The following is a 25,977-nucleotide window of genomic DNA, read 5'->3' as shown; positions in this document are numbered from 1 at the left end:
CAGGAGTCTCACTGAGGGCAGGGTGTCCTCTGTCCTTCAACAGGAATGTGCTGTCCAGGCCTCTGCCGCTGCATGAGGGCTCTTCAGAGAGACTCCCTCCCAGCATGACAGCATGCAGCTGGGGTCCAAGAGGGAGCATCACAGAGGGAGAGCACCAGTGGCTAGCTGCCCACCAGTCCTCTCCTGGACAAGCTCAGTGGTGTCCCATCACCCACGGCAAGCCTCATGGCCAGACTCAGAGCTCTGCAAAGGGCCCGTACTGCTGAGAAATGAAAGCCATGCAGGGGCTGAGCAGAGCTGCTCCACAGTCCCACCTGGTGACACTCCTAACAGCTCATGCCCAGCTCCAGAGTCTGCACTGTGCAGACAGCCGCTGGCCACCTCTGCTAGGCATCCACAGGTGTCCTTCCATCTCTCTTCTTAGGGACTGTGACTCAGTGGGAGGACTCACTACTGATCTGATCTGTGGTTTCTTCTGAAACTGGCCCACAGATCAGATCAGTAGTGAGTCCTCCCACTGAGTCACAGTCCCCAAACAGCTGAGGTGTGGCCTTCATCAGCAGAGTTGCTGCCTCTGGAGGCTACCTGCTTCTTGACCTGCAGATATTTTGACTGGTCACCTCATTTTAAATAATACTTCCTCTCAGATTTTTGCTAAATGTCCTTCAAGCCCCACATTTGATTATTTTATACTCTCCAATGGGCACATTTTTTCCCCTATTTCTCTTAAACATCAGAGTGCTTTTGGAATCCGTCTGAGGTTGGGGTTCCTGGGGATCCTGACCCTGGTTGGTGATTGGCATGTAGGAATTTTATTAAGGAGTACATTGGGCCAGGCCCCCTGGAAAGGGCAGGAAGTCTAAGTCTTGGTCACCTGCACCCCCGACTCTGCCCACTCCTGCACATTAGCCTGTGGGGAGTGCACTGCCCAGTGACAGAAGCTGCTCATGGCACAGCCTCCCCCAGAGGCTGCAAGCGGCAGAGGGCTCATCCTACCCAGTGGCTTAGACCAGAGACCGCGGAGCCAGCGGAGATGATCTTTATTGGACTGACCGGCCCTCTTTGGAGCGTGGTGATAAGAAGAAAAACCAAGGCCACGGGTAGATGACCCTCACAGAGCAGGCATTTTGCACGTGTACGTGCACATACAACCAACAAGCACGGACGTTTCTTCCTTGTTTAATAAAATCTCTTTCTCCGTCAATACTTTCTAACAAGGTGGCCAAGCCAGGTGGAGTTTGGTTTTTGGATTGGAATTTAGACTCTGAGTTTAGGAAGGCTTAGCTGTAGCCAGGCAGACAGACTCCATCTGCATCACACTTAGCGGATGCAGCCAGAGTGCCCTGTCGCCCGCTGGCTCCCATGGTGCAGTACTTTAAGCACACCTTGGTCCCTGGTGGCAGGAGGAGCCGTTCGGTGTTCTTCCTTATATAGCCTTAGGTTGTTTCCCTGGTGGTGAAGAGCAGGCTACCTTTGTGATTTTGGGAGAGGAACTTAATTTAAACGATATAGCCTCACTGGGATAATTAAATCCGACGTGTGAGTCTCTTTCTATCTCAGGTAGAAGATCTGCTCACGGTATTCACATTTGGTTATTCTGAACATTTTCCCTCCATACGTCTCAACTCCCAATGCTTCAGCGTGCACATATTTTTGCATCTTATATATATGAATACATTCATCTAAATTTTTGGAAACAACTGGAAAGAAAGAATCAGATCATGGTAACCAGCGAGTTGCTGCTGCACATTCTGCCTCTCCAACCTGGGCTAGGAAATGTGGGCGAAATTAGAGAACTCAGGCTCCCTGCCAGGTCCCGTTTCTACAAAGTCTAAGAAACATACAGAGGAGAGATGCGCTCTCAGAATGGGAATTCATCCTGTAGTGCTTTTCTGCTGTTCTTCATTTAAAGCCATTTTTATTTTTTATTCAAGTTCATTTTTATTCAAGTTTTTATTCAAGTTAAAGTTGGGTTTATCAACAGAGCCCCGGTCCCCCATCTCTCTGTTCCTTAACCCAGTGTTGTTCCCCAGGTGCTGAGGCTTTGAGTTCCTTCTTGCTGTTTTCCCAGCATCCACTTCAGTCCTCCTGTTTGTGTTATTGGTTTGGACGCCGCCCACCTGGACCTGGCCCTTTCACCTCTAGGTTCTCCAGGGCTTGGGTTGCTCTTGTGCTTGAGTCAGTGTGAGGAGCCAGTGCTGCGCCCCCCGGCACTAGCTCCTCCTTCCTGGACTGCTGTACCCACACACCCCGGGGACCAGCCCCTGCAGCCTTCCCCCCAAATCCAAACAGTCAGTGCTTGCACAGTGCTGTGGAGCCCTCCTCCCTGTGGACTCTGTGCCTCTCCCCAATCTGGAACATCCCGTAGTTCGCTCTCTCGTGTAATGTCTCATCTTGGACGACTGCAGTCCAAACTTTCTAAAGCAGAAAGGGCACAGGACAGGTACAGTTGAGTGACCTTGGGTGTTGGACTTGTCCTGCTTCTATCCTAACACTGGCTCCATCAGCGGTCTGGGTAAAGCACTCTGGTTGGACGTGACTGTCCCGGGACTGGAGGTCCTCCGGATACTTCTGGCTTTCAGGGTTGCCCCACCAAATCCAGTGCCGTCCTGACTTCCGACCTACTATGGCACCGGCCTTTTCTCACCGGGAATTTCTGAGATTCTAATATCATGGGCCTTAGTGGGTGTCACAGAATGACCCCTTCAGTCTAGAGCGATGATCTTTCAGATCTGAGAGAGAAGATTTTCCTGCTGTCTACGCTGAGTCCGTGGGATGGAGCCTCCTGATATGCTGACTTGTACAACCTGTGTCTGTTTCTCATTCCGAGTCTAGGAGTTTAGGAGAGGCTCCACCTCTATTTTCCAACCCATGGATCCCCTCTGGGTTTGGCTCCCATTCATGCAGGTGCCAAGACCCTGTTCTTCCCTGTTTCTTTCCTTTCTACAACATCCCCTCCTTAATTCGTGAATGTGAAGATGACCACATTTTCTGAGACTCTTAATTAAGTACACTTTTGCTGTTTGAATTCTTCCCTGCTCCCCCTTCTCTCTCTTATGTACCTTCAAATGGCTCATTGCCTTAGTCTCTGTCATTATGATTCAACTTTCCTCCAAAGTCTGGAGATTCTGTCTGTCTGTCTGGTCTCACTGATGGGTTTGAAGTGGAGGTGGGAGGAGCCAGTGCACTCTCAGCTGTACTGAGGACGCCGAGGCACCGCTGGCCTTTAATGTGCTTCCCCATTTGAGGGGTTTTCTCTGGGGCCCAGGGTAGAGCCCCCGATCGCTTGCCTGGGGAGTGTGAGGCGGTGCTGGTGTGGGGGCCGGGTGCTGAGGCCCACCATCAGCGTGCATTCTCTGGTGGAAGTCCTCCTCAGAGCTTCCCGCCTGTCCTCCACTGGGTCCCTGAGACCTGAACTTCCCCGGTGCACTTTCTGCAGAGATGCCACCTGCAGTCTGGTATTCTCAGGTGGATTTCGTCTGGCTGCACGGACAGACAGGGGTCAGATCACCTGAGCCCTGCGCTTTGCTCCCTTTCCCACCTCGCTGGGCCCCTGCCCCCGAGTCTGGCTCCTCTCCCCTCCCCACCTGTCCCTGGGCCTCTCCCTGGTGTGCAGGGTCCAGGCTTCAGTTCTGCCAAGCCATTTCCCTGCGACCCGTCTTCTGCACCTGTTGAAATCTCTTTCTCCTCCTCCTCCCTCCCTCTGGGATCTTTACCTTTTATTCCTTTATTGTGATTTTGGTGGATTTTCAGAAGGGAGGGTAAATGCCATCTGCTGAGTCCAGAAGGTTTGTGGGATGTCTCGGATGCCCCATGCCCTTCTCAGGTCAGAGGCGTAGGGTGACCTCACTCGGAGGTAACACTGACGAGACAGGCTGCCTCCACCCCTCCCCAGAATCTGTGCGCCTGCACAGGGGAGGCCTCCCTCGACCGCGCAGCTCCTGGCGGGCAGGTAGGTGAAGTGCGTGCCTGGGAGCGCTCCAGCACGCGGGCGGCCCTCCCTCCTCAGCCTGAGTGGGAGCTGGTCGTAGCTCGTTTGTTTGGATTTTAAAAATCCCACCTAAAGAGGCTGATGGACCCCCCCCCCCCAGTTGAGAGCACTAGGTAGCAGAAATAGGACTTGAGCTCAGGACGGTCCCTCCACATGAAGCCAATCCACAGGACCGTCTGTCTACCAGGGAGGAGGGCATGCCCGGGAGTAGCACCCTGGCAGCTCTGACCCAGGGGACACACATGCCACCTGGCTGCACCGGAGGAGCCGTGCCTTCCTTGTCCTCTGGGGGACACGTTCTGCAGAGTAGCAGGCTAGTCCTGCAGCGTAGAGGAGAGACGCAGGAGGAGCCACCCTTGCAGGCTTGTCCCCGGCTCTGCGTCCTTCTGTGCAGGGTGACGCTGACGGTGAGAACGCCCTCCGAGGGAGAACAGGCCGCCTTTCCCGAGCACAAAGCACACCCCGTGTGTCTGAAAGAGGAGGCCCCCTCCATGGGGCCCTGGAGGAGGAGACTCAGGGCTGCCACGGGGTTGGTGCAGATAGAGGCTGCATCTCCAGACTCCAGGCTTGTCGTTTTGTTGGTTTTTTAAATCCAAGGACCAAAGTTAGTTTTCTGGACCAAAGGCCAGTGCCTGAGTCTACAGGGCTTCCCAGAGTCACCCAAAGGGGAAGTACGTATTTCCTTATTTACCTAAGAGCTTCGGAATAAGGTGTCAGAGAATACTGCTTCTCCCTGAGGAGAAGAAAGAGAGCTGAATATAAATCTCAGTTGAATTGAACTTCTCAAGTTGCGAATAGTCTGAAGATTAGGAACAGTGATTCCTCTTTTAGTAATCATACTCTGGTTGGAAACATACTCTGAAGAAGGTCTGATTTCGTCATGGGTGTACATACATGTGTGTCCTTCCAGGGGCCCCAGGGCCCTCTGCAGATAGCACACTGCTGGTGCTCAAGTCCCGTCTGTAAGGCAGTGTAGCCTCTGCCTTTACTAGTGTACCACCTCCTCTGAGAACCTCTGCTCATCTCCAGATTACTCAGAACCTGATGCAAAGCAGGTTCTATATCTGTTCACCGTGCTCCAATGTTTGGAGGTAATGACAAGGAAAAGCATTTTCTTAAGATATGAAGTGTTTGTCTTCCACCCACAGCTGGCTGGGTTCCTGGACAGGGGAGCCAGGGATATAGAGAACTGCCTATATTTTAATTTCCACCCCTTCCAAGAAGGTGGAATGAGGGGGTCCATGAGGCAGGGTCAATCTCAAAGCCCAGAGGAAGCGTGGTGTGCTGCAGGAAGCTCTCCCCTCGGCCTGGGCCTGAGCCCAGCCTGCCAGGTGAGGTTGTGGTCCCACCACAGATGACCCCATTGGCTCGGGGCTGGAGTGCCCTGTCAGTGGGCAGCTAGTGAATTCAAGGAGGAAGCTCAGCAACTGGGTTCCTAGGAAATAGGTGCCTACAGCTCCGTAGACACATTCTCATCTAAGGGGTGGCTGAGAGAGCTATTTAACTCTTGAATATATAAACCAAAATGTGTGTGCTGGCTGCTGCCGCTGTTCACGCAGGGTCCACTCTGATCACCAAGTCTGCCTCCCACCTGCCCAGCAAGGTACAGAGATCCTGCTTCCCTGGGCAGCAGCAGAGTCTGCCCGGGACCACTGAGATCAAGTGTGGCAGCGTTCCAGGCTGGCCCTTCTGTGTTCTGAGGTGGTCAGGGTTTTCAGTTGCAATTACTTTAGTTTTTATTTTGCTCCTTTTCAATGTAATGTTACCCTTTGGCACATTCGGTTTTGAGCAGTGGCCTAACCAGATAGCCCGCAATTAGGTGTTAGAGATGCACATCTGTTCTAAAATATTTTTGACCTCAAATTCCCCAAAGCTAATTTATGAGATTTGTTTGCATTACTTGACACATAAATCCTAAGCGTCCCTATTGCCCGAGGTGGAGCTAGCCATGGAGCCCATCCTGGGCGCAGTAATGCTTCCTTGGGCCACGAATCACCTTCTGGTGGGAACGGCAGGCAGCAGGTGAGGAGGTCCTTTGAGACCAGCAGAAGTCAGAAGTCTTCAACGCTGCCATCGGGGTACAGATAGTGTGCAGGAGTTGTGGGAGGCAGGGCTCGGCCTCTTCCTGCTGCCTCCTCCAGCCCTGCTAGACCCTGTGGCACTGGGGCCGCCTTCTCCTTTCCAGCTGTCCTCAGAGGAAAGGGTCTCACTTGGCTCCAGCTCAGGCCCTCCGCCTGCCGAAGGCACTTGTGGGGTTTGCCGAGACACTGCGCTTGGACTCCCAAGTGGACTCGCCCTGAAGCTCCTCATCACGGCCCCGACCTGGCATCTGTGCTGAGGCCCAGCTGGGCCTCATCCTGGCAGCTGGCTCAGGTGCCTGCCTGAGCCCCAGGCGGGACCATCCGCATACTCCCTCCCTCAGTGGAGGAGTTCTGACGGGGCCTCCAGCAGCTCATTCTTCAGGAATCGGGACACTGAACATTCTCTCTCATATCTGTGATTTTTTTCAAAAAGTGCCAGAAATGCCAACAAACGGCCGTGCGCCCGTCCGCACAGTCCTGTGTGAAACATCCTCTTTGTTTGATTTAACGTGCTGCTGCCTCTGGACCTTTCCATCTGTTTACAGTTTTGTTAAGGTATAATTTACGTACCATAAAATCCACCCTCTCAGAGGATCCACTCAGTGGGTTTTTAGTACATCCACAGACCCGAGCAACCACCACCCAACCTAACTTTAGAATGTTCCATCATCCAACGAAAGAAACCCGTATCCCTGAACGGCCACCCTCCCCCGCTCTTGCCTCGGGCAACCTCTGCTCTGCTTCGTCTCTGGACTTGGCTGCTAGGGCTGGTCATGTAGAGGGGACCACACACTGCAGGGCCTTTGTCAACAGCCTCTGTCACTTAGAACAGTGTTCATACCATTCGTCCATGTTGCTGCGCGTATCTGCATTGCTCCTTTTCATAGCTAACCGTGTCCCTTCCTTTGGACCTCTCAGTTGTTTGTCTGTTCATAAGTTGCTGGACACGCAGGCGGCTTCCACTTTGGGGCTGCTACGAATCAAGCTGCTGTGAACTGCCCTGTCCAAGTTTCTGTGTGGATATAACCATTAGATTTATGATGGTTTTAATTAGCCATTTTTGTGCTTTTTACTGAAACTGGATGTTTTATTTCTCAGAAAGGGGACTCTTGAACTTCTAAACATAGATTCATCCTGACATAAAAGACTTAGTTTAAGATAAGCAATGTCAAGATTTGGTTTTGCTCCAAGTAATATTTCTCCAGTAGTTTTCCTTGGTTATTTTTGTTATCCTTGTTGTTTATTAGAATTTCTTCTGTGGGTGGTCTCCCAGAACAACATATTTGGCAATGTTTTCAAGGAGCTCTATTTCCTAACAGGTTTAGCTGCTTCTCCTTTTTAATCACACTTCAAGCCGAGAGCATTATTAAACTCTTCCAGATTGACACTTCCTTTCAGTCCAGGTTTTAGATTTGTCAATCAAAGGAGCTCCACAAAGCAGCAACTCTGTGCAAAGGCCCCTGCTAGGTGCTGAGGAAACCCTGGAGAGCTGCCTGTGCTTGGAGGGAGGGCTGTGTGAGGGCTCACCTTGGAAAGCCCACCCTTGATCGCACCCCATGACAGGTCCTTGTCAGAGGGTTAGTCAGTAACCAGAGTGGGCAGCCAGGAGAGTGGGATTAGAACTTAGGAGCTGGGAGGGGGTCTCAGGCATCCCAGGATAGGAGGGGAAGCAAGCGGAGATGACACGTGCAGGGAGTTCGGCCACGGAGGCGTGGGCCACATCTGAACAGCTGTTGAGATGTGGACCGGAAGCTTCCTGAGCTACTACTGTACAGCTCCAGATCCAGCTCATCAAGACTCAACAGGCTTCCAGTTACAAGTGGGAGCCTCTCATCTTGGGTGTAGGGATCTCTTAGGATCACAATTGTGAAGGTTGGGCATCTGCCGCTAGTTCCCAGCCTTGGCATGTCCCCCACGCTAGAGGTCAAGGGTGTTTACATGCAAGAGGGAAAGTGTTTGGGTGGTGAGTACCTGTCCTCTACCTGTCCCCCTACCTGTCCTCACACAGCATGCAGTTGTGCTGAGGGGTGGGGCATACCCCCAGTGCAGACTCAGGCTGTTTGTGAAAGGCAGCCAAGCAAAGCCTAGACATCTGGTTCCATAGGTGACTCCAAGGACAGGGCTGCCTGGGGCCAGGGGTCCAGCAGTCCTAGGCTCTGGGCTGGCCCCTGAAGAGTCAGTCTCGCTAACGGAGTCCCTGCGTGCCACACTGTCCTTTCACACCCTCCCTTGTGCACTGCATTCATCCCTTTGCCTAGTGAGCAACCACACGGAGCCCAAGTCCTTGGTGGCACTGTCCCAGGTCCCAGCCACGCTTGGCCTCCCGGGCTCACCGCGTGATGAGGGCAGTGGGAAGGTGTCCTGCTGTCCTTGCTGACTTGGCACCAGTGCTCTGTGCCTGGGTGGCTCCCCTCCTGGCTGCTCCAGGAGGCTGTGCAGCTCAGGCGCCCACCTCGACGGTGGCCCTTTCCAGCCCGACCCGCGCCTCGCCTTCCTGACTTTTCTTTTCATGCCTTTCCTGTTGCAGTCTTTCCTTTCGTGCTTCTGCCTGGTCGGTCAGCGGCTCGAATTCTTTCTGTACATTAACGCTTGCACTTGGAACTCGGGTTAGTAAAGATGGGGAAATGGTTTCCAGTCTCCATTTCTCCTTAAGAGCACTTCTTCCCCTGCCACCAGCCAGGGACAGCTGAGAGTCTGTCTCCCTCCTGACCCCTGACCTGGGCACCTGACCAGGATTGTTGTGCCAGAGCTTCCAATCCAGGGGCCTAAAGGGAAGAAGGTGGGACTTCTAGAAGCAGCTTGCTTCCTCCAAGAGCCCACCATGTTTCTCAGGACCCACTTGCATGGGACCAGCAGCACAAGTGCACACGATCCCCAACTTTGCATAAGACCCAAATATTCCTATCAAACAATTGACAGTAAGGGACTCACCTGCTGGTCTTCGAGGGCAGGAAGCCTTACCCACCCCACACTGGTTAGCAAGGATCTGTTAGGTCTCTGATTAAGATCCAGACCTGTCCCAGGCATGTGGGGCCTAGATGCAAAGGGGAAGCCCTCTTCCATCCAAGAGTTTCCAGCTCCTTTGCAGATGGAGGAGGAGCGTTTCTTCCCAACACCCCAAGTCTGCCTGCACTGTGGAAATGGTTTTCAGTTGAACCACCTCTGGGAGGCCACCCTCTTTGCCCACAGCTAGGCGAGCTATACGTCGTTCAGAGGGACAGGAGTGGCATGGAAGTCATGAGGAGAGGCTGGGCAGGCAGATGACAATTACCTATCCTAAAGGAACCCTCCAGACTTGGGGCTGAGCGACACAGAAATCTAGCACTGGCTTAGCAGTGGTGTTTGCTGGGAAGCTACTCAGTGTAATGCTGAGTTTCGGCATAAGTGCAAAGCTATAGGCACCGGTGAGTCCTAAGCAAAGCCGTGTTCAGAATGTGTTCAGGCCCTGGCTCCCTTTCTTGAGGACATCTTGTTTGCTGAGACAGTGTGTTTTGCCCTAGGCAAATGATTGCTTGAATGTGCTTTCCCATTCTAAGCCAGATCTCGAGGTCGGGAGCTAAACTCCTTGCATAAGCATTTGACAGTTCCAATGGCACGTCCTCCTGGGTGTCCCCACCACCTCCTCACCCTGTTGCTTCCCAGGGAGGTCTCTCTTCTGCTCACTGTCTACTCAGTCCAATCAGTGCAAACCCTTTCAGGACTTGTGGCCTGCAAGGGCTTGGTGGCCAGTTCAGGCTTCTGAGCCCCTGGGCGGGCCCTAAAGCATTAGCTGCCTGTGGACCTGGTAAGAAGAACCTAGATTTTCCATTAATCTAGTGACTTTGTTAATTTTAGTTAACTCTTCATTAATGGAGTGACTCTGTCATTTGCTAAACCCTGTAAACTGCTCTACACAATGATTTCCTTTGATCTCTGCACAATGCCTGCAACATTGTTATCATTCTTACTGTTGGAAGAGTAAGCTGGAACCCACGTGGGGTAGAAGTGTGGGATTTAACATGGGAGGGTCTGTAGCTAGATGCACACAGACATGCCACCCGCCGCCTTAGGTCTCCCGAGGCTCAGTGCAGGTCTGCCTGCAGCAAGGGTTATATTGTGCCTCACCAGGGACAGAATGGCCTCTCTCACACCTGCCAGGCACCTTTCCTCCTGAGGCTGTTTGCTGGGCCACAGCCAGCCTCATTTGGAACCTCTGTCAGTGAGCAAATCTGCTTCTTTCCATTAGATTCAATAGAGACAGAGGCAGATGCTGGAGACAGGTAGGTGGCTGAAGATAACAACAGGGAGACCAACTGCCCAGTAAGGAGCAGCCACTACAATTAAAACCGTCCCTCTCTCCAGAGGTCATGGAATCAACACAAAACGTGTCAGGGCCCCAAGACTGAGCTCCTGGAAACCCAGACGGAGCAGAGAGAGGAGCCCAGAAGGACTTATTATTCCTGCTCCAGGCAGATGCTCAGGATCAATAAAGTAAATGAGCTGTTTCATCCAGGCTGGCTGGACTAATCCAGGGATGTGGAGACAGACAGACACATAAACACATTGATCACCCCATAGAGCCTGCCGACCCAGCCTCCTGGAAAATGCAGGTGGACAGAAAGCAAAGAAATTGCAATAGATTCAGTTCTGGCCACAAGCCACCTCTGTCCTTCTGCAGAGGGACAGTTGCAGCATGGTCTTTCAGAACAAGGGAGACAGTGAGGATAGAAAGGCAGATGTGTCACCTGCACATAGCAGGTGGGCAAGGACGGTCCTGCAAAGTTGCTTGACATGAACGTCTATGGGGGCCTGAACTCAATGGTCTCTTCTCCCTGATCTAACTGAACCCATGTTCTGTGCGACCTCAGCACTGGCGAGGTGAAGGGTTCATGACACTCACGAGGGGTGGGAGATCATTTCTCCAGTAACAGTGACAAGAGCAATCCCAGCCGTCGCCAAGCTCGCTCCAGGAGCCAGGCCCTACATTAGGCACCCTGAGGAAGGACAGGTGGGGGCTTCTGAGGCCGCCGCTTGGTCTCGAGGAGTTGAGAGGGCAAGTGAACGTGTGACCAGGAAGACAGGAGGAGCGAGTGGGCCCTGGTGGGATTTTTTGAATGGTGAGACGGCAAATGACAGGAAGGACTGACACTGCCTGTGGGCAGGCTGAGGGAGGGAGGGGAAGGGGCCCAGCGAGGAGGGCAACGGTCCTGCTGCAGTCCCCAGGCTGCTATTGGCTCCGTGATCTGCTCATCAACATAGGAGCCCCACCCTCACTGTGAGCTGGGGTGGAAGGGGTCCTGGACCTCGGCCCAGGGGATCGGCCAGGGTGCCTCCCAGATTCCGTGTCCACGTGGTTGGAGGCTTCAGCGGGAAGCTTCGTCTATCTACCAGTGTGTCCTCACCCAGGAATCTATTTTGTTTGTTAAAAATCTGGACCTAAAAGGAACTTATAGCAAAGAGTAGACCATATTTACATTTGAAGTCACTGAGAGGAGTGATTGGATTTCCGGTGGGATATGTTAAAATGAATCTCAGATTGGGATTATTTTAATTTCCTTTGGAGGAGTGTCATCAAATAGATTTTGTTTCTTGGCTTAATTGAAGTTCTGGTTATTTTATCCCATAACAGTAAAGGTATAGGTAACGCGAGTGGTTTCTGTGCGTGCTGAGGTGGACAGGACGGAAATCACCCACACCCGATGGAGAGTTAGGCAGTTCTAAAGGAAATACGTGGACAGCAGTTTTATTCTGTCTTTTATGAGAAGCAGAATACAGGAAGCAGGTGGGCGTGAGCGCTGGCCCCGGGGAGCCGAGCTGGGAGCCGCAGGCTGGTGTGGGTGACTCCTGGCAGGGCCGCCTGGTCTGGGGTGGTTGCCCTTGGCCTCCAGCTGGGCTCCTCCCTCTGTGTCTGCCCTTTCCCTCCCCTGGTCCACCGTCCTGTCTTCTTTCCTCCTCCTCTGCTTTCCACGCCCTCCCCCGTTTTCTCTTGCCACAGAGGTTGACTGAGCAAGGAACGGTCCTCTCCGGAGTCCACTGCTCATCTTTCCCGTGTGCCCTCTCACGGAAGGGGCCAGGAGAGGATTCGGGTGCCAGTGAAGGCAGGCTTTGCCTTCCCCCGGGCTCGCCCAGGGGTGGGGAGTGACCGGGCTCCGTGAACGAGCTGTTGGCCATCCAGGGCTCTGCTGCCCACATGTGCTGTGAACAGGTGTTCCGTGGACCTGGGTGCGACCAGTCCTGAAACTTCCCATGATGGCCCACTGGGCTGTTCTCTAGCGACCTGGGCTTGTTGCTTCTGGGGCCTGGCTTCTCACTCCGGCTCCTCAGTGGTCCTTCTGGCCACTTGTCTGCTTGGTTTCCTTGGCTGTTTCCAGGTTTCTCTGGATGAGAGGAGGGTGACGCAGGATGACCAGTGGACTTCAATCGTACTGTTTTGGGTGGAACCAGACAAGGTGGTGGCTCTGGGCGGGTTTCCCGCTTTCCTGAGCTTTTGTTTCCCACAGACACCCGGAGCAGTGGGAGCCACCTGAGGTGGCCGGGAGAAGCGAACGCACAGGTGGATCACGGGCCTCGGCTGGTCTCATCTTTATCCTGCTGAAGGACAGGTAGCGCAAGCTCTGCCATCTTGCCTTTTAGGCTTTCCTTCAGCAGGGCGAGGCTCGTCCCCACCCTGGAGAAGCAGGCCCATGTCTCCTGGCAGGCTGTGTAACAGAAGGGCCTGGGTGGGAAGGTGGGCCCTGGGGCGCCCACCTGCTAGGAAACCAGGCCCTGCCTCTGGTGATGAACCTGGAAGGCCAAGGCCTGCTGCCCCAGGAGCAAGGCTGCCCAGCCCGCGGGCCTGCGTGCACATCTGTTGTACTATTTAGAACCTTCTTCTGAACGTCATTTCTTTATTGCTGCAAGCCTGGCTCTTTGCAGAGGGATCAATATTCCCAAGGTGAAGCTACTTATTTTTGTATATCTCACTGGAGACTTTGGGTCCCTGTAATGAGGCCAGTTGTTCCCTTCCTGCCACTCATGTTCCGTCTCCCCAGCCTCCCCTTCCCGCCTTCCCTGAGCCTCCTTCTTAAGTCCTAAGTTCTTCTTCCCACTTCTCTTGTTTTTCCTCTCTTTTCCTCTCCTCTTCTCTCTTCTCCTCTCCTTTCCTCTCCTTTTCTCTCCTCTCTTCTCCTCTCCTCTCGTCTCCTCCCCTCCCCTGTCCTCCCTCTCCCTTCCTCCCCTGTCCTCCCCTCTCCTCCCCTGTCCTCCCCTGTCCTCTCCTCTCCTCCCCTGTCTTCCCCTCCCCTCTCCTCCCCTGTCCTCCCCTCTCCTCCCCTGTCCTCCCATGTCCTCCCCTCTCCTCCCCTGTCCTCCCCTCTCCTCTCCTCTCCTCCCCTCCCCTCTCCTCCCCTGTCCTCCCCTGTCCTCCCCTCTCCTCCCCTGTCCTCCCCTGTCCTCTCCTCTCCTCCCCTGTCTTCCCCTCCCCTCTCCTCCCCTGTCCTCTCCTCTCCTCCAGAGTCCGTTTTTCAACCCCCTGCTTCTGTTTAATTCAGTGGGTTCAAGAGCCAGCTCTATGTGGTTAGCACTTGATTTTCAACACCAACAGGACTGGGCCAGGAAGGCGCCCAGGGAGTGGGGCTGAGGAGCGAAGGGAGTCGACATCTGTGCCTAAGGAGTGCTTTTGTTCACATAATGACATCACTGCACTTCCTGTTGGCAAAAACAACTATGGCAATAAATTATTCACAGAAGTTTTGGAGGATTCTTCCTGGCTCCCAGTTTTTCAAATTTTAACGGGAACACTGTTTGGGTCTTTCATTTGCCTGTGGAAAGACTCTTGGATGAATTGCTGTTCAATAGGGCAAAACCTCATTAATTTAATTCCTATTTATTTTTAATATTACATAACATGGAGTCATTCCCAACGGAAATGCCTTATGGTTGAATTATTCTTAGTACTTAATACAGCCTGTCACACAAAAGCCATGTCAGCAGCCCCTGGTCACAGGCAGAATTTTGGATCCTGTGCTCTTTGTCCTGGTGATATGCCCATGAAAAGGACTGTACCCAAGGGTCTTTGCAGATGGAGTCAAACCTGGAAAATAATCTTGAATTATATGGTGGATTCAATGTAATTAAACAAAACCTTAAAGGCAAAGAGGAGGTCAAGGCACACTGAAGCAGAGAAGACCTCACTGAAGGAAGGAGAAGGCCTGAGAAGGTTCTGGACCCTGCCACTAGTGTAAGTGGAAAGCAGAAGGAAATGCAGCCCTGCACACCGCCGCTCTCCCCAGACTCTGGACGGGCAGGTCAGCCACACTACGCCGGGCCGCTCACTACAGAATTGCACCGCGGCAAATGGGCATTGTCTGAATCCACTGAGCTGTAGCCATTTATCATGGTGACAGGGAACTAACCCACCAGCTGTTCACAGGCAGATGGATGGTTGACTCACAGATGAGGCTGACTCTCTCTGCAGGAAGATGCAGCCACTGAGCTCACCAGCACTCTTTGCCTCAACTACCTTCCGACCAATGCGTGCGCATGCTGGGTCCTAGCCAGGTGAGCATGGATTCTGTGTCCATGCACTAGGATGAAGCGAATTAACCTTCCGGAACATGCACCCAGAACTCTGCTCAGCCGCATGGATTGGCGGATCCCGACTCAGCACTCCTGGCCAGGGACTCTGAAAGCGAGCTACATCCTCTGGGAAGCAAGTGAAGAGCAGAGTTCCGTGGACCCTCCTGGTTCACTGAAGCAGAACCTCAGGGGTACAGGGCGGGGGTCTGCACTTCCTGCAGCACCAGGCAGCTCCCCATGTTCAGCACGTGAAAGCTCCTGCTGTATTCCAGCATTTTCTACACAGTTGGACGAGACCCAGTGGGTCCTGGAAGAATGTAGGTAGACCAGCTTTTAAAAATGAAATGAATAGGAAGGAAAATGTCGTCAGAAGGCCTTGCAGGGTGTTGAGGACAGGAGTGGGGAAATGGTATTTCTGTTTGTGTGTGTGTGCCTCTGTGTGTGTGTGTGTGTGTGTCTTTGTGTCTGTGGGTGTGTGTCTGTGTGTGTGTCTGTGGATGTGTGGGTGTGTCTAAGTTGCCAGGTGAAACGATCAGAAACACTTGAGATGTACTCTTGTCTTGGATCCCCAACCCCAGGCCTTTGGCTTGGGACTTCCCAGTGGGTGGACTTTCCTACCCACACTCCCATGTCAGCCTCCCTGGCTGCCTTGTTGTAGGGTGAGTTAGTCAGCTTTTGCATCACTGTAACCAAAATACCAGACAAGAGCAACTCAGAGGAGGAAAGCTTAATTTTGCTCAGGATAACCAAAGTCTCAGTCCGCAGATGGCTGACTCCTTTGCTTTGGGCCCAAGTGAGGCAGCACATCATGGTGGAAGGGTGTGGAGGAGGGAAGCCACTCACCTCATGGTGGCCAGGCAGTTGCAGGGGTGGAAGGAGTCATAGGGAGGATGCACCCTTCCAGGGCACCCCCCAGTGACTCACCCCAGCTACGCCTCACCTACCTCCGCTCCCACCCAGTCAGTGCACTCAAGCTGGGATGGACATATTGGGTCACAACTCCTACCGTCCAGTCATTTCACCTCTGACTGTCTCTGTGTTGACACAGGAGCCTTTGCAGCTCACCTCATATCTAAATGATAACGCCGGCTACCCTATAAAGAATCTATGGACATGCCGGGACTGGGAGTTTCAGGGATACGCTTCCTTCATCTGGGGACCTGCGAAATATCTCAGTGGGAATCATTTCCTATTCTGTAGGGAACAAAGTTGCTTTGAGCATTTCCCAGAGAGAGATGGACGTGCAGCTTGGGACGGTGGCTGGGGGCTGGCTGCAGATGGCCGGAAGTGGATCTCCTCTTCCTTGGACAGCTCACCAGTTGATGCGGAGAATAGTGACACTGAGATAAAGAATCCCCTCTGAAATTAGCTTTGCCACAGAAATATGGTGAAAAGGAAGTTTAAGAGGTGGAAATTAATTTAATACATGATGTTAAGTGGAGAAAGACTTAGAGGAGGGAAGGGATCAGAGCACAGTCGTGCAGGTAATTTTAAAATGTGCCTTAGTGATGAAGCAACAGAAAGCTCAGGAGAGCAGAGAGGGGACTGGGGAGGGCCAGCTCCAGGCTCAGGCTGTGGCTGGCACAGCTGCCGAGGACCCCAGCATTGGGCACACCTCGCGGGGCTCACTGGGAGACACCAAGCCAACAGCCTCCCCCAGAAAGAGGACAGCTGTTCCTCTGTGCACCTTTTAAAACTATCATCTGCGATGTGAACAATTCCCACGGGCGTTTAAGGAAAGAGCCCTCCTCGCGCCATCCTTGAGACGGGCGGCAGGTTGCAACAGCCTGTCTCAGCTGTGGTGGGGAGAATGGCCCTGCTGTGGCAACAGTGATGGACGCTCCAGGTGGACTCAGCAACACGCCGCATACCCGTACACAGCCTCGAAGTACCATCACCACGCCGTTTGGTGGGAGAAGAGCGAGGGTCAGAGAGGAAGGTGTGCGCGCCTGCGGTTCACTGTCAGAGCTGAGGGGACTGTGTGCTCGAGTCCCCGGCCAGGCCCTGTCCTGTCCCGGCAGACCCACTTCGGGAAGCAGAGGGTTAAACAAAACTGGGGCCAGATCCCGAGAGGAAGTGTTAAGTCTCCATGACACTTAGTCCCTGAGGAAGGTGGAGTTTCTGCTCAAGGTCATGGCTACCTTGAAGGCGAAACCTTTATATAGACAACATCCTGCAATTATTACCTAGAGCTCAGCATCCTCCATTTGTCAGGAAGCAGAGACGTCGTTGACCAGACTTTGAAGAAGCCGAGGCCTCAGGGACCACCACACCTCTGGTAAAGTGCTGTCCTGCTGACCACCTTTTATTTATTTATTTATTTTTGGCTCCTGTCTTCAGTCCCCGACCACAAAGCCAAAAACCACAGGAAGACAGGAAAGTACACGAATGGGCTCTCCACCCAGGCCCGGCAATCACACCCTGCTTTTAATGAGTCCTGCAGAAGAGAGCCCGCGGAGCACCAGCCCTGGTGGAGCACCAGCCCTGTAGGAGCACCAGCCCTGGTGGAGCACCAACATTGGTGGAGTACCAGCCCTGGTGGAGCACCAGCCCTGGTGGAGCATCTCTGTCTGGTGCTCTGGGGGAGCCGCGTGAGGAGGGAAACGAGTCCCCAAGCCCAGCACGTTAGACACACGTGTCTGTCTGAAGGAAGCCCCCGCTAAGGCTGTGTCCTGGCACACACAGGAACCTTGCCGTGGAAGAGCTCCCTGCTCCTTGGCCCTCCTGCCTCATCCTGGGACAGCCCTTCGACCAAGCTGGGGTGCAGAAGTGGGAGGTGGGGGTGGAGAGCTTTGGAAGCCCCGAGAGAATAGATGGGGAAGAGGAGTGACTCGTCCACCACGGATCTCTGGGCCCCTCCAAGACAGAAGCCCAGCAGGCAGCAGGACCCCAGGGGAAAGCCAGATAGTGCTGGGGTTCTGGGCCAGCCCCTCCAAAGGGCTCTGGGCGTCAGGTGGGCATCGCCTCTGCAGCCTGTGGCCAGTGACTAGAAGGCCTCCTCCCCATGCACTGTCACTGCCCAGACCCCCAGGACCTCCGGGCAGGCCCAGCATGGATGCCCCAGCGGAGATGAAGTTGAGTTTCCTGCCAGCCTGTTAGAACAGAGCTTTGGATCCAAATTCTAGGTGTGCAAATAAGGGAGTGTGATTTTTTTTGCTGCCCTGAATTATGTATAGAGAGAACCGAGGGAGAACAAATGGGGTCCGAGATGGCAGCGCCACCTGCTCTCGTGACGACAGAGTGAATGGAGCGAGCTCACCTGAGGGGAGTCGGCCTGGAAAGCCTGGTCCTGAGGAGGGGATCTGCGTTCGAAGCCCGGGACACCTGCTGACACCCTAGGCTGGATTCCTGGCAACCTAACGTGCAGCCCTGCGTGTGCCGGGGCACTGTCTCTTCATTAACGTTGTCCCCGAAATGCAAACATTAATCCCGACCTCCACTCTCCCTGGCCACCAGCCTGGCAGCAGGAGTGGCGGTCACTCCCTTCCCCCTAAGTCGAGGCCCCGGTTCCCTCAGACTTGCTGCGAGTCTCATTCGCCCCAGGAGCCATGGACTTGCCGTGGGAGGCTGGAGGCTTCATGGCATTTTTGTCTCTGAAGTATACAGCTGCCTCTGCGGCTGTCAGTGTGCAGCGGGAGCGCCGTCCTATGGCGGCCTCAGCCCGCCACCTGGGGATCGCCCTGAGCACTCGCACCTGACACCGTCCGGCGAAGGCCACACAGCGCCGGCAGCCTCCACCCTTATTCACAATGAGTCATTAGTATTTTTAAAACAATCTAAGCTAAAAGTGATGTTACAGTCCTTGGTTTGTCAATGACCTCTTAAAAAGATGTGGAATCTCACAGGAGGGTTTCGGTTTAAAAGGTTGAAAAGGGACTTTTTGCTTTGACATATGAGGAGGTGCAGGATATACTAAGATTCGGCAAAGTCAAAAACATTGGAGCATGTTTACGTTTTTAAAATTTCAAAAGCTTCCCCTTAACACCAAGATCCATGAGTATGTCATTGTCTAAGTGACAAGGCTGGGAACCACTAATGACTTGGAACAAAAGGTGTTACAAAAACAGCAGCGCCTTTTTGAAGAGGAGTCTTACGTAATCAAGGGGCAGGAACCTGCGTTTTCTCACTCACGTTTTCGGTGATTAAAATCTCCTCCAGTGCTGTTCCTTCACTTCTGTTTCCAGGGTTATAAATCTGCGGTGCTGCCGCCCCAAATCACATACCTTCAAGTTCACGTTGTTTTTATCAGCCTTCGAGCAAATATTTATCCGCCCATCTTGATCTTTGGCCCGTGGGTCTTGCTTCACAAACTCTTCACAGGGGAGCTACTAGAAACCCGGCCAGGTCAGACCCTGGCCTGGCCAGTTCTGTGGCCATGCCGATCCTGAGGCTCTCCGGTTGCTTAATTCGCGATTCTCTAAGTGGAATACTGAAGAGCCCAGAGAGTTCTCGCTTGCTGTCTCCACACTGACGTGATCGATAGGCTACATGCACATCTTATGCGTTTCGATTCCCACACGGGGCCGTGGCCCTGAAACTGCTGTGAGTGGCTCTAAATTCCAGTAAGCCTGCAAGCTCCCGAGCACCCCCTCCTCTCTGTCTTGGCTTTCCACTCGTGAACAGTCTGGCTTGGGGACGAGAAGGACAGGCTGCTGTCAGACAGTGGGGACAGGGCACTGTTTGAGGGGCACAAACCACCTCCCCACCCCACCCCGCCGTCCCTTCTTCCAGCTGCCTGTGCTGGAGCCCAAATGTCCCAGGGTTCTCTGGACTTGTGTTCTACGTCACTGTGTCCAGGGGGAAAGGCCTGTCAGTGGTGGGCTGCAATAAAGACCCTGAGTCCCCTGTTGTCATTCGGCCGAGGAGGGGCTGAGTCCACTGAGCCCAGGCTGTTCATTTATACCCATGGCAGGAAGTGAGCAGCGTGTTTCATGGAGACCTCCACTAGGGAAAGTGGGTAGCACTCTTTGCATCCCCTGTGTCTCCGCGGACTTAGATTGCATCTGGGCTGGTGACATGTCCCCTGCCCGGATTCACGGGGATGAACAAGATGGTCTTCTCACTTAGGAAAACACAACAGGCCATTGCACGTGACGACCTTCTGATGGTCTAGTTATTGATTGTTTATGGAGACCAAAAATTAAGGACACCACATCACCAATCGTGACCTCCAGGATAGGAGAAAATCTCTTCTCTCCCCCTGGCCACAGGTCCACTGCTGCTGTGCACCTCCCACTGGGCAGCCTGGCAGGAGGACCAGCCCCATGGTGGGCGATTCCAGGTGCTAACACCGGGTGGCATGCCACTTCCTCCCATGTCTCCTGGACCAGAACAGTCACGTGGGTCCTTCCAGCTGTCGGAGGTCGGCACCGTCACAGCACGTGTGCCGAGGAAGCGGGCCACGCGTGTTTGGCAGCTAGTGCAGCTTACACACGTAGGACGCGGTGCGATTTCTGTGGCAAGTTAAGCCAGCAGCCCCTTCCAGGAGGGCCGTCTCCCCACTCCATGATTGCAAAGAGGTTTAGGTGGCATCTGGGGCTCTCTGTGACCCCGAGTATCACCAGCTTCCCCACAGAGAAAAGGCACAGCTCAGTGCTCAAGGTGGGTCAGGTCAGCAGGGGCAGGGCAGGCCCGGCTCTCTGCGCAGCTCAGCCTGCCCTCAGAGAGCACTCTCGGTTCTCCTGGGCTCAGAATCCGCCTTCCTCCTGTCTGCTTCCTCTGGCCTCAGTGCACCTTTGATTCAGAGACCGTGTCTTCCTGGCGATTTCTCTTCCTGAGTTGAGATGAGACAGTGGAAAGGGACCCCACCCATTTCTGGATGTGTGACCCAAGCACAGGTTCTTAATAGACGTGTGAATGTATTGCATTTGTCCCTAGTCCCCCACTCCCTGGACCTCTGGGCACCGACCACTCATCTCTTCTGTCCTCCACCCTTCCTTCCTTGCCCCTTGGGATTGATTAAGCTAGTTTTTCTCAAGCCCTCTGGTTGCTCGTTGCAGCCCTGCTTCTGCACCACTGTCTGTGGGCCTGGCCACCAGGGCCGACTGCAGCCGTAGCAAGGTGGGCATCCAGCCCTCCGTGTGTCCGTCAGAAGTCCCCTCCCCTGCCCCACGCTGCTGTGGTTCACTACGGAGAGGAGTAGGCGGTGTGCAGGTGAGCGGAAGGCCTTGTCCAAAGAGGCTCCCAGCCCTGCAAGGAGGTCCAGGTGTCGGCTCAGCCAGCTAAACAAGCCCAAGCCCCTGCTAAATTTCCGTAAGGCAGAAACGGCCCAGGGAGTTGTCCCTCCAGTGGGCTGATGTGAAAGCCTGGGCACAGATGGACTCAGGGTCAGTTTCTGTCCCCTCCTTCCTCCCTGCTGCCCTCCTCATTACTGGGCACCTGTGCCAGGTGCTGGGCCAGGGACCAAGATCCCAGCCTGGCCTCTGCACTCGAGGGCCTCACGGCATGTGGGCAGAACAGGAGATACTTAACCCTGCACAGCACAGTACTGTGGACCCCATGAGTGCAGAACTGGCTTCTCTGTTCCTCATCCAGATCCTGCCGCAGGGCCTAGCCTGGAGTTAGGGGTCAATGCCTGTGTGTTGAATGGACCACTGGACACGCGCCGTCACAGAGGGGGTGTAAAGAGCAGTGGTCAGTGCCCCTGCTCATGGCTGCTGCCTAACAGGACCCGAGCTGTGGGAGGAGGGCGTGTGGCTTGAGCCCCCGTCCTGGGGCCCTTCAGTGCTGCTCTGAAACCCCTCTGGGTTCGTCCAGCATAAGGGTAGGGGACCAGGGCCAAATCCCCTCTCTGGGCAGCTGAGCACACAGTTAGCTTTAGTCTTTACCAGAAATAACAGCCAGAAGTCCCGTCCCTGGCATGCCAGGCACGTGCCGACCGGTGGAAGCAAGGACTAGCCCTGGTGCCCCGGGAACCCTGGGGCTGAGATGAACTGATGAGCTGAGATGAACACTACTGTGTGTCTGACTCAGAGGAGAATGTGATCCTCGCCCTAGGATGTAAAGACCATCCGAAGTAAGAACAGGAGGACAGGGCCGTTTAGGAACACCGCCTCTCCCTGAGGGGGTGGGAGGCTGAGCTTGCAGTGGGGCAGCGCGGCTCCCCTCTGATCTCCAGAGGCTGAGGCCGTCCTCTTTGGCTATTGGCTGCTCCCTGCTGCACAGCGAACTCTGTGGTTGTCGGAAAGCAGCATTAAAAGCCAGGGAGTGTCCCTGCACTGAGGATCCCGGGCATCTTGCTGCTTGGCCAAGGGGAGCTGGCAGCTGCGAAGGCACACCTCTACCTGCCACTCGGGATGAGCGCTTCCAGGCTGCCCGGAGTGAACAGGCTCAAGCAGTTTTGGAGGGTGAGTGAAAGGACACAAATCAATCTGCTGGGGGGAAAGTTCAATTTCTGAAAAAAATAGCTAACCTGCAGGGTGAGACGCGCTGGAGAGGCTTGAACGATCTCACAGAACTCCACCGGGAGGTCCAGCCGGGCAAGTTTGATGCCTCGCCAGAGGGTTAGAATTTAATTTTAACTAATCTGCAGCAGATGCAATCAGCAGCCAGTTCAGTCTGGGTATTTACTCGGAGCAAAAGTTTTCTGGAAAAGGCAGTTTAGCACAGGAGCCACAGTAGGGTGGTTCGTCATATTTACTGCTACCCAGGTGTCAGGCAGCACATCTGAGCGTAGCCTAGGGGACAGCGGTGAACGTATTGGCTCATAGAATCCTGAAAATAGAGGGTGTAGGTGTTTTCTTTGAGGTTGGCTGGTCTCTATCAGATGCCCTATCCAACTGGAGGAGAAAGCTAAGGAAATCTGAAGCCTTGTACTGCACCGTTAAAGCATTAGGAAGTGCTAGGCAGTTGTCATCACAGACCATTCAGACGGGGACACACACTGTGGACCCTTGCCATAGCCTGTGTGTTGGGACATTCGATCTGAAGCTGGTCTGGTAGTGGCAGCTTCTGCTATCTCCGCGTTTGCCCCTCCTCACAGAACTCAATGCAGTGCAAACCGGGGCTTGTTTTCGGTTGTCAGAAGCAGGATTCAGAGCAACAAGTAAAGAATTCTTTCCTGAGTCGTTAGTTGCTCTGGCTCGGGGCGATGGTAAATGTCCCTGCTACGTGTCCACATCAGAGTCGATTGCACGCGTGGTTAAGGACCTGGGAAGGAGAGGATGGTTCTGAGGCTGACTTTCAGAGACCTCTTCACATGTGACGCAGAGCTGGGAGGGAGTAATGGTGACTGTCAGCGCACTCGAAGGCTATGGGATTCTATGATTTTTTAATGCCAGTAATGGCACCCTGCTCATTAGAAATCACTTTACTGGATGAATAAATAACAAGTAGTTAGTGCATTTGATATGTGTCTGACAAGAGGTGAACAGCTTTCTCTCTGAAGTTCAGAGAAGGGCCTGGAGTGATGGAGGTGCCTTGTCAATTGCTTATTGACCGTAACATCTCTTTATTTCTATGCGTAATGGCAATAGTGTAAGTTTGCCAGTGATTTTGAAATGACTTGGTAAGTGGGGTTTGCACTCAGCTGGGTAGAACGAGGTAAGTTCTTCCCAAGCCACAGTGTATGTGGACTATATACTCATTTCTTCTGAGCAAACAGGATGTTAAGAACATTTAAATGAAGAGGCCCTACAGTAGATGCATCCCGCAGCTCACAAGACTCTGACGGAGGTGGGACCACTGTTGGGTGTGGATCCTGGGATTGTCCTCTTGATGGTGGCAGTTGCTTCTCTCCCTTCAGTTCCCACTCGTCTAAAGTGGGTGGCTCCTCCCAGCTCTGAGATTTAATCTGAACAACATGGAAAACAGATTAATCTCTGCTCTGAATTGACCAACATCTGTCTAGATAGTGACGGGAAGTCTGATTAAAATTCTTGTGTCACTTTCTGCAAAGTCTAGTTGGAGTTATGCTCAAATCTGGCTCTAGGCTTTACAAGGTTCCTCTTTGGTGTCACTGAGTGGGATGAATTAGCCACTGGTAGGTGTGTCGGTGAACAACAGGCCAGTTTGTGTTTGTGTCCTTCATTTTAGCCATTCACATCTCCAAATGGTCTCAGAGTGGACTTTTTACAGCTCCCCAGTGTTTCAGAAGGCACCCCCTGCCCTGCACGCTGGGTACTCTTGGAGAGATGACCTTTCTGATGCACAGTGCACGCAGTTGCAAAGGCAGGACCCAGGTCCCCGAATTGGCACCCAGGTCTGGCCTTGTGCACTGGAAGGAGGACTCAGGGATTTCACCAACCAACTGCACAGTCCAGATAATGGAGCAGATTCTAAATAAGCTGAGGAATCCCTTAATTATTTAGGGGATGCAAATGGGTGATACAATTACTCTGTCTCAATTCTGAATTATTCATTCCTTTTGCAATGGTAGCTTTATGCTGATAACTTCAGGCTATTATTAATTTTTTTTTTAAATCGAAACTGGATTAGAAAGTGATTCACAGAGGAGATCTCAGTGCCTTCTCCTGCAGGACTGGCAACAGGGCAGCCCATTCAAAGGGCCAAAGCTGGAGCCTTGCTTGGCCTCCTGGGTCGAGTCCCACTTCCTGAGCTGGTCCCCACTGCAGTTCTGGGCTGCATGAGCTCCCTGGTGCTAGGACTCAGTCCAGTGAAACTGCTTCAGGGGCCAAGGGCAACAGCAGAGAAAGCAGGTGGGGTAGAATTTTCTCCAGTTGTCTTTGGTTACTGACATGAAATGGAACTTTATTACACTACAATTTGCTCTTAAAAACAGTGACGGTCTTCCTGTGGTTTTGGTAGCTTCTGTCTGTTTACATTATTTTTTTGTTGATAGCAATGTTTTTTAAGCAAACCCAGAAGCATTCTGCTGGCACTAGTTGGAAACAGGGAAGATTTGGAATCACGGCCTGCAGTGGCTTTGCTATTTAGATGTTTGTAGGCAATAACTAAATCTGAATTTCAGATTTCACCAGGAAATCTGTAATTCCAGCTACTAGATGAGATGAGGTCATTTGATTGAGCACACATTTGACAACAGAAATCTAGGTACTGGAAAAGCAGATCCAGAGTTACAAGAAGGGCAAACAGACTTTTTTCTCTGTCTTGGTTTATGATGAGTGGAGACAACCCAAGCTCGGGCATTTCGTATGTGCAGTCCTGAAAGACAGCGTGAGAGAGCCGGGCCCGGTCAGGATGCAGGAGCCCTGGCTCAGCCCCGGCTCCCCACGGTTTACCTCCTGGCCTTCGGCTTCTCACGTACAGCTGGGGAGGAGGGTGCCGATCGCGTGGGTGTGGCGTGGCGTTGAACTGGAACCTCTCAGAAGGCTTCCCCTCAGTTTTGGTGTCCAGACTCTTCCCTGCTTCATTAGGTCTGAGTCCCAGTGGGAGCAGCCCTGATGGGCCATTTCCGGCCCCCAGGTCACTCTGATGGTCAGCAGGGTGGGGCCAGGCATGCCGTCTGCAGGTCCCCTGCGCTCTAGTCGTCTGTGTGCTGAGGTTCCAGTGCTGTCTAAGCACTCTGCAGACTGTGCTTGGTTGGGTTGTTCCTCTGACTGTTCTGGTCACCTCAGAAGAGGACAGGAGGAGAGTAATAGCAAAAGATATGAAGGACTTGAACCCCAAAGCGACTTCCCATGAATGTGCTTGGTGTGCACAAAGAGCTCGTGGCTACCTGAAGTTTCAGTCCCTTGCAGGATTCCTCTGTTCTTAAGGGCAGTGCACTCTGATTCCAAGGGATAAAGCAAGTGAAAACAACACTTTCCCATGTACAAGCTTCTCTTGGTTGCACTGAGATCTAATGGTATGCTAAGTGTGCAGAGATTCGCAAGACACCGTCCTTAGGTTTGATGAATTTGCCGTCTTGTTGGGGTGAGAGTCAGCAGTAACTGTGTGATTTGGGGATGTCTACGTCTGATTCTCTTTGCTGGGCAATTCTCTAGTCTTAAGGACTTGGCTAATGAGTTCCCAAGTGGAGGAAGGCCCCCAGCCCACCATTTGCTGCTCATAGGCCCTCGGGGTGTGTCGTGAGCCTCCTTCTGAGACATGAAGATGCCTAATGAGCACAGTTCCCCCTGAACCTGTGCACACGGCACCCGAGAGTACAGCACATTTATATCTACACCCAGCAAGTCTCTGAGCCTTTCAATACTCAATCCTGCACTGATACATTTGATAAAAGAATGAGGTGTAGTTGGATATTTCATAAGTAATGACACAGAGGCGGAAGCCAGTTTAGAGCATTTACTGCCCCTGGGGAAGTGGGAGGCAGCTCCTGTCCCCAAAGTGTTGAATCTCCCTGCCCCAGGTCCGCCTCAGTGAGCCACACACTCAGTCCAGACGCCGTCAGGGAGGGAGGGAAACGCCGGTTCTCAGCACTGGACGGGAGAGGACAAGTCGCCTCCTCCG

At 53.2% G+C, this 25,977-nt stretch overlaps 1 protein-coding gene across 5 annotated transcripts in view; it reads left to right on the top strand.

Moving 5' to 3' along the window:
- Dpp6 (dipeptidyl peptidase like 6) overlaps nucleotides 1-25,977 on the top strand; it is an 872,193-nt gene that overhangs the window by 304,746 nt on the left and 541,470 nt on the right. Inside the window, exon 1 of one of the 5 annotated variants that reach the window (XM_047560559.1) lies at nucleotides 21,875-21,953. The exons of the other annotated variants lie outside the window; for them this stretch is intronic. Within the exon in view, the coding sequence (XP_047416515.1) occupies nucleotides 21,903-21,953 (51 nt within the window). The 5' untranslated portion in view covers nucleotides 21,875-21,902. Of the gene's footprint in view, nucleotides 1-21,874; nucleotides 21,954-25,977 lie in introns of those variants that run through there. 5 annotated transcript variants of the gene reach the window in all.

This window comes from Sciurus carolinensis, chromosome 8, assembly GCF_902686445.1.
Source record: "Sciurus carolinensis chromosome 8, mSciCar1.2, whole genome shotgun sequence".
NCBI lineage: Eukaryota > Metazoa > Chordata > Mammalia > Rodentia > Sciuridae > Sciurus > Sciurus carolinensis.
This window is presented reverse-complemented; position numbering and strand designations above follow the sequence as displayed.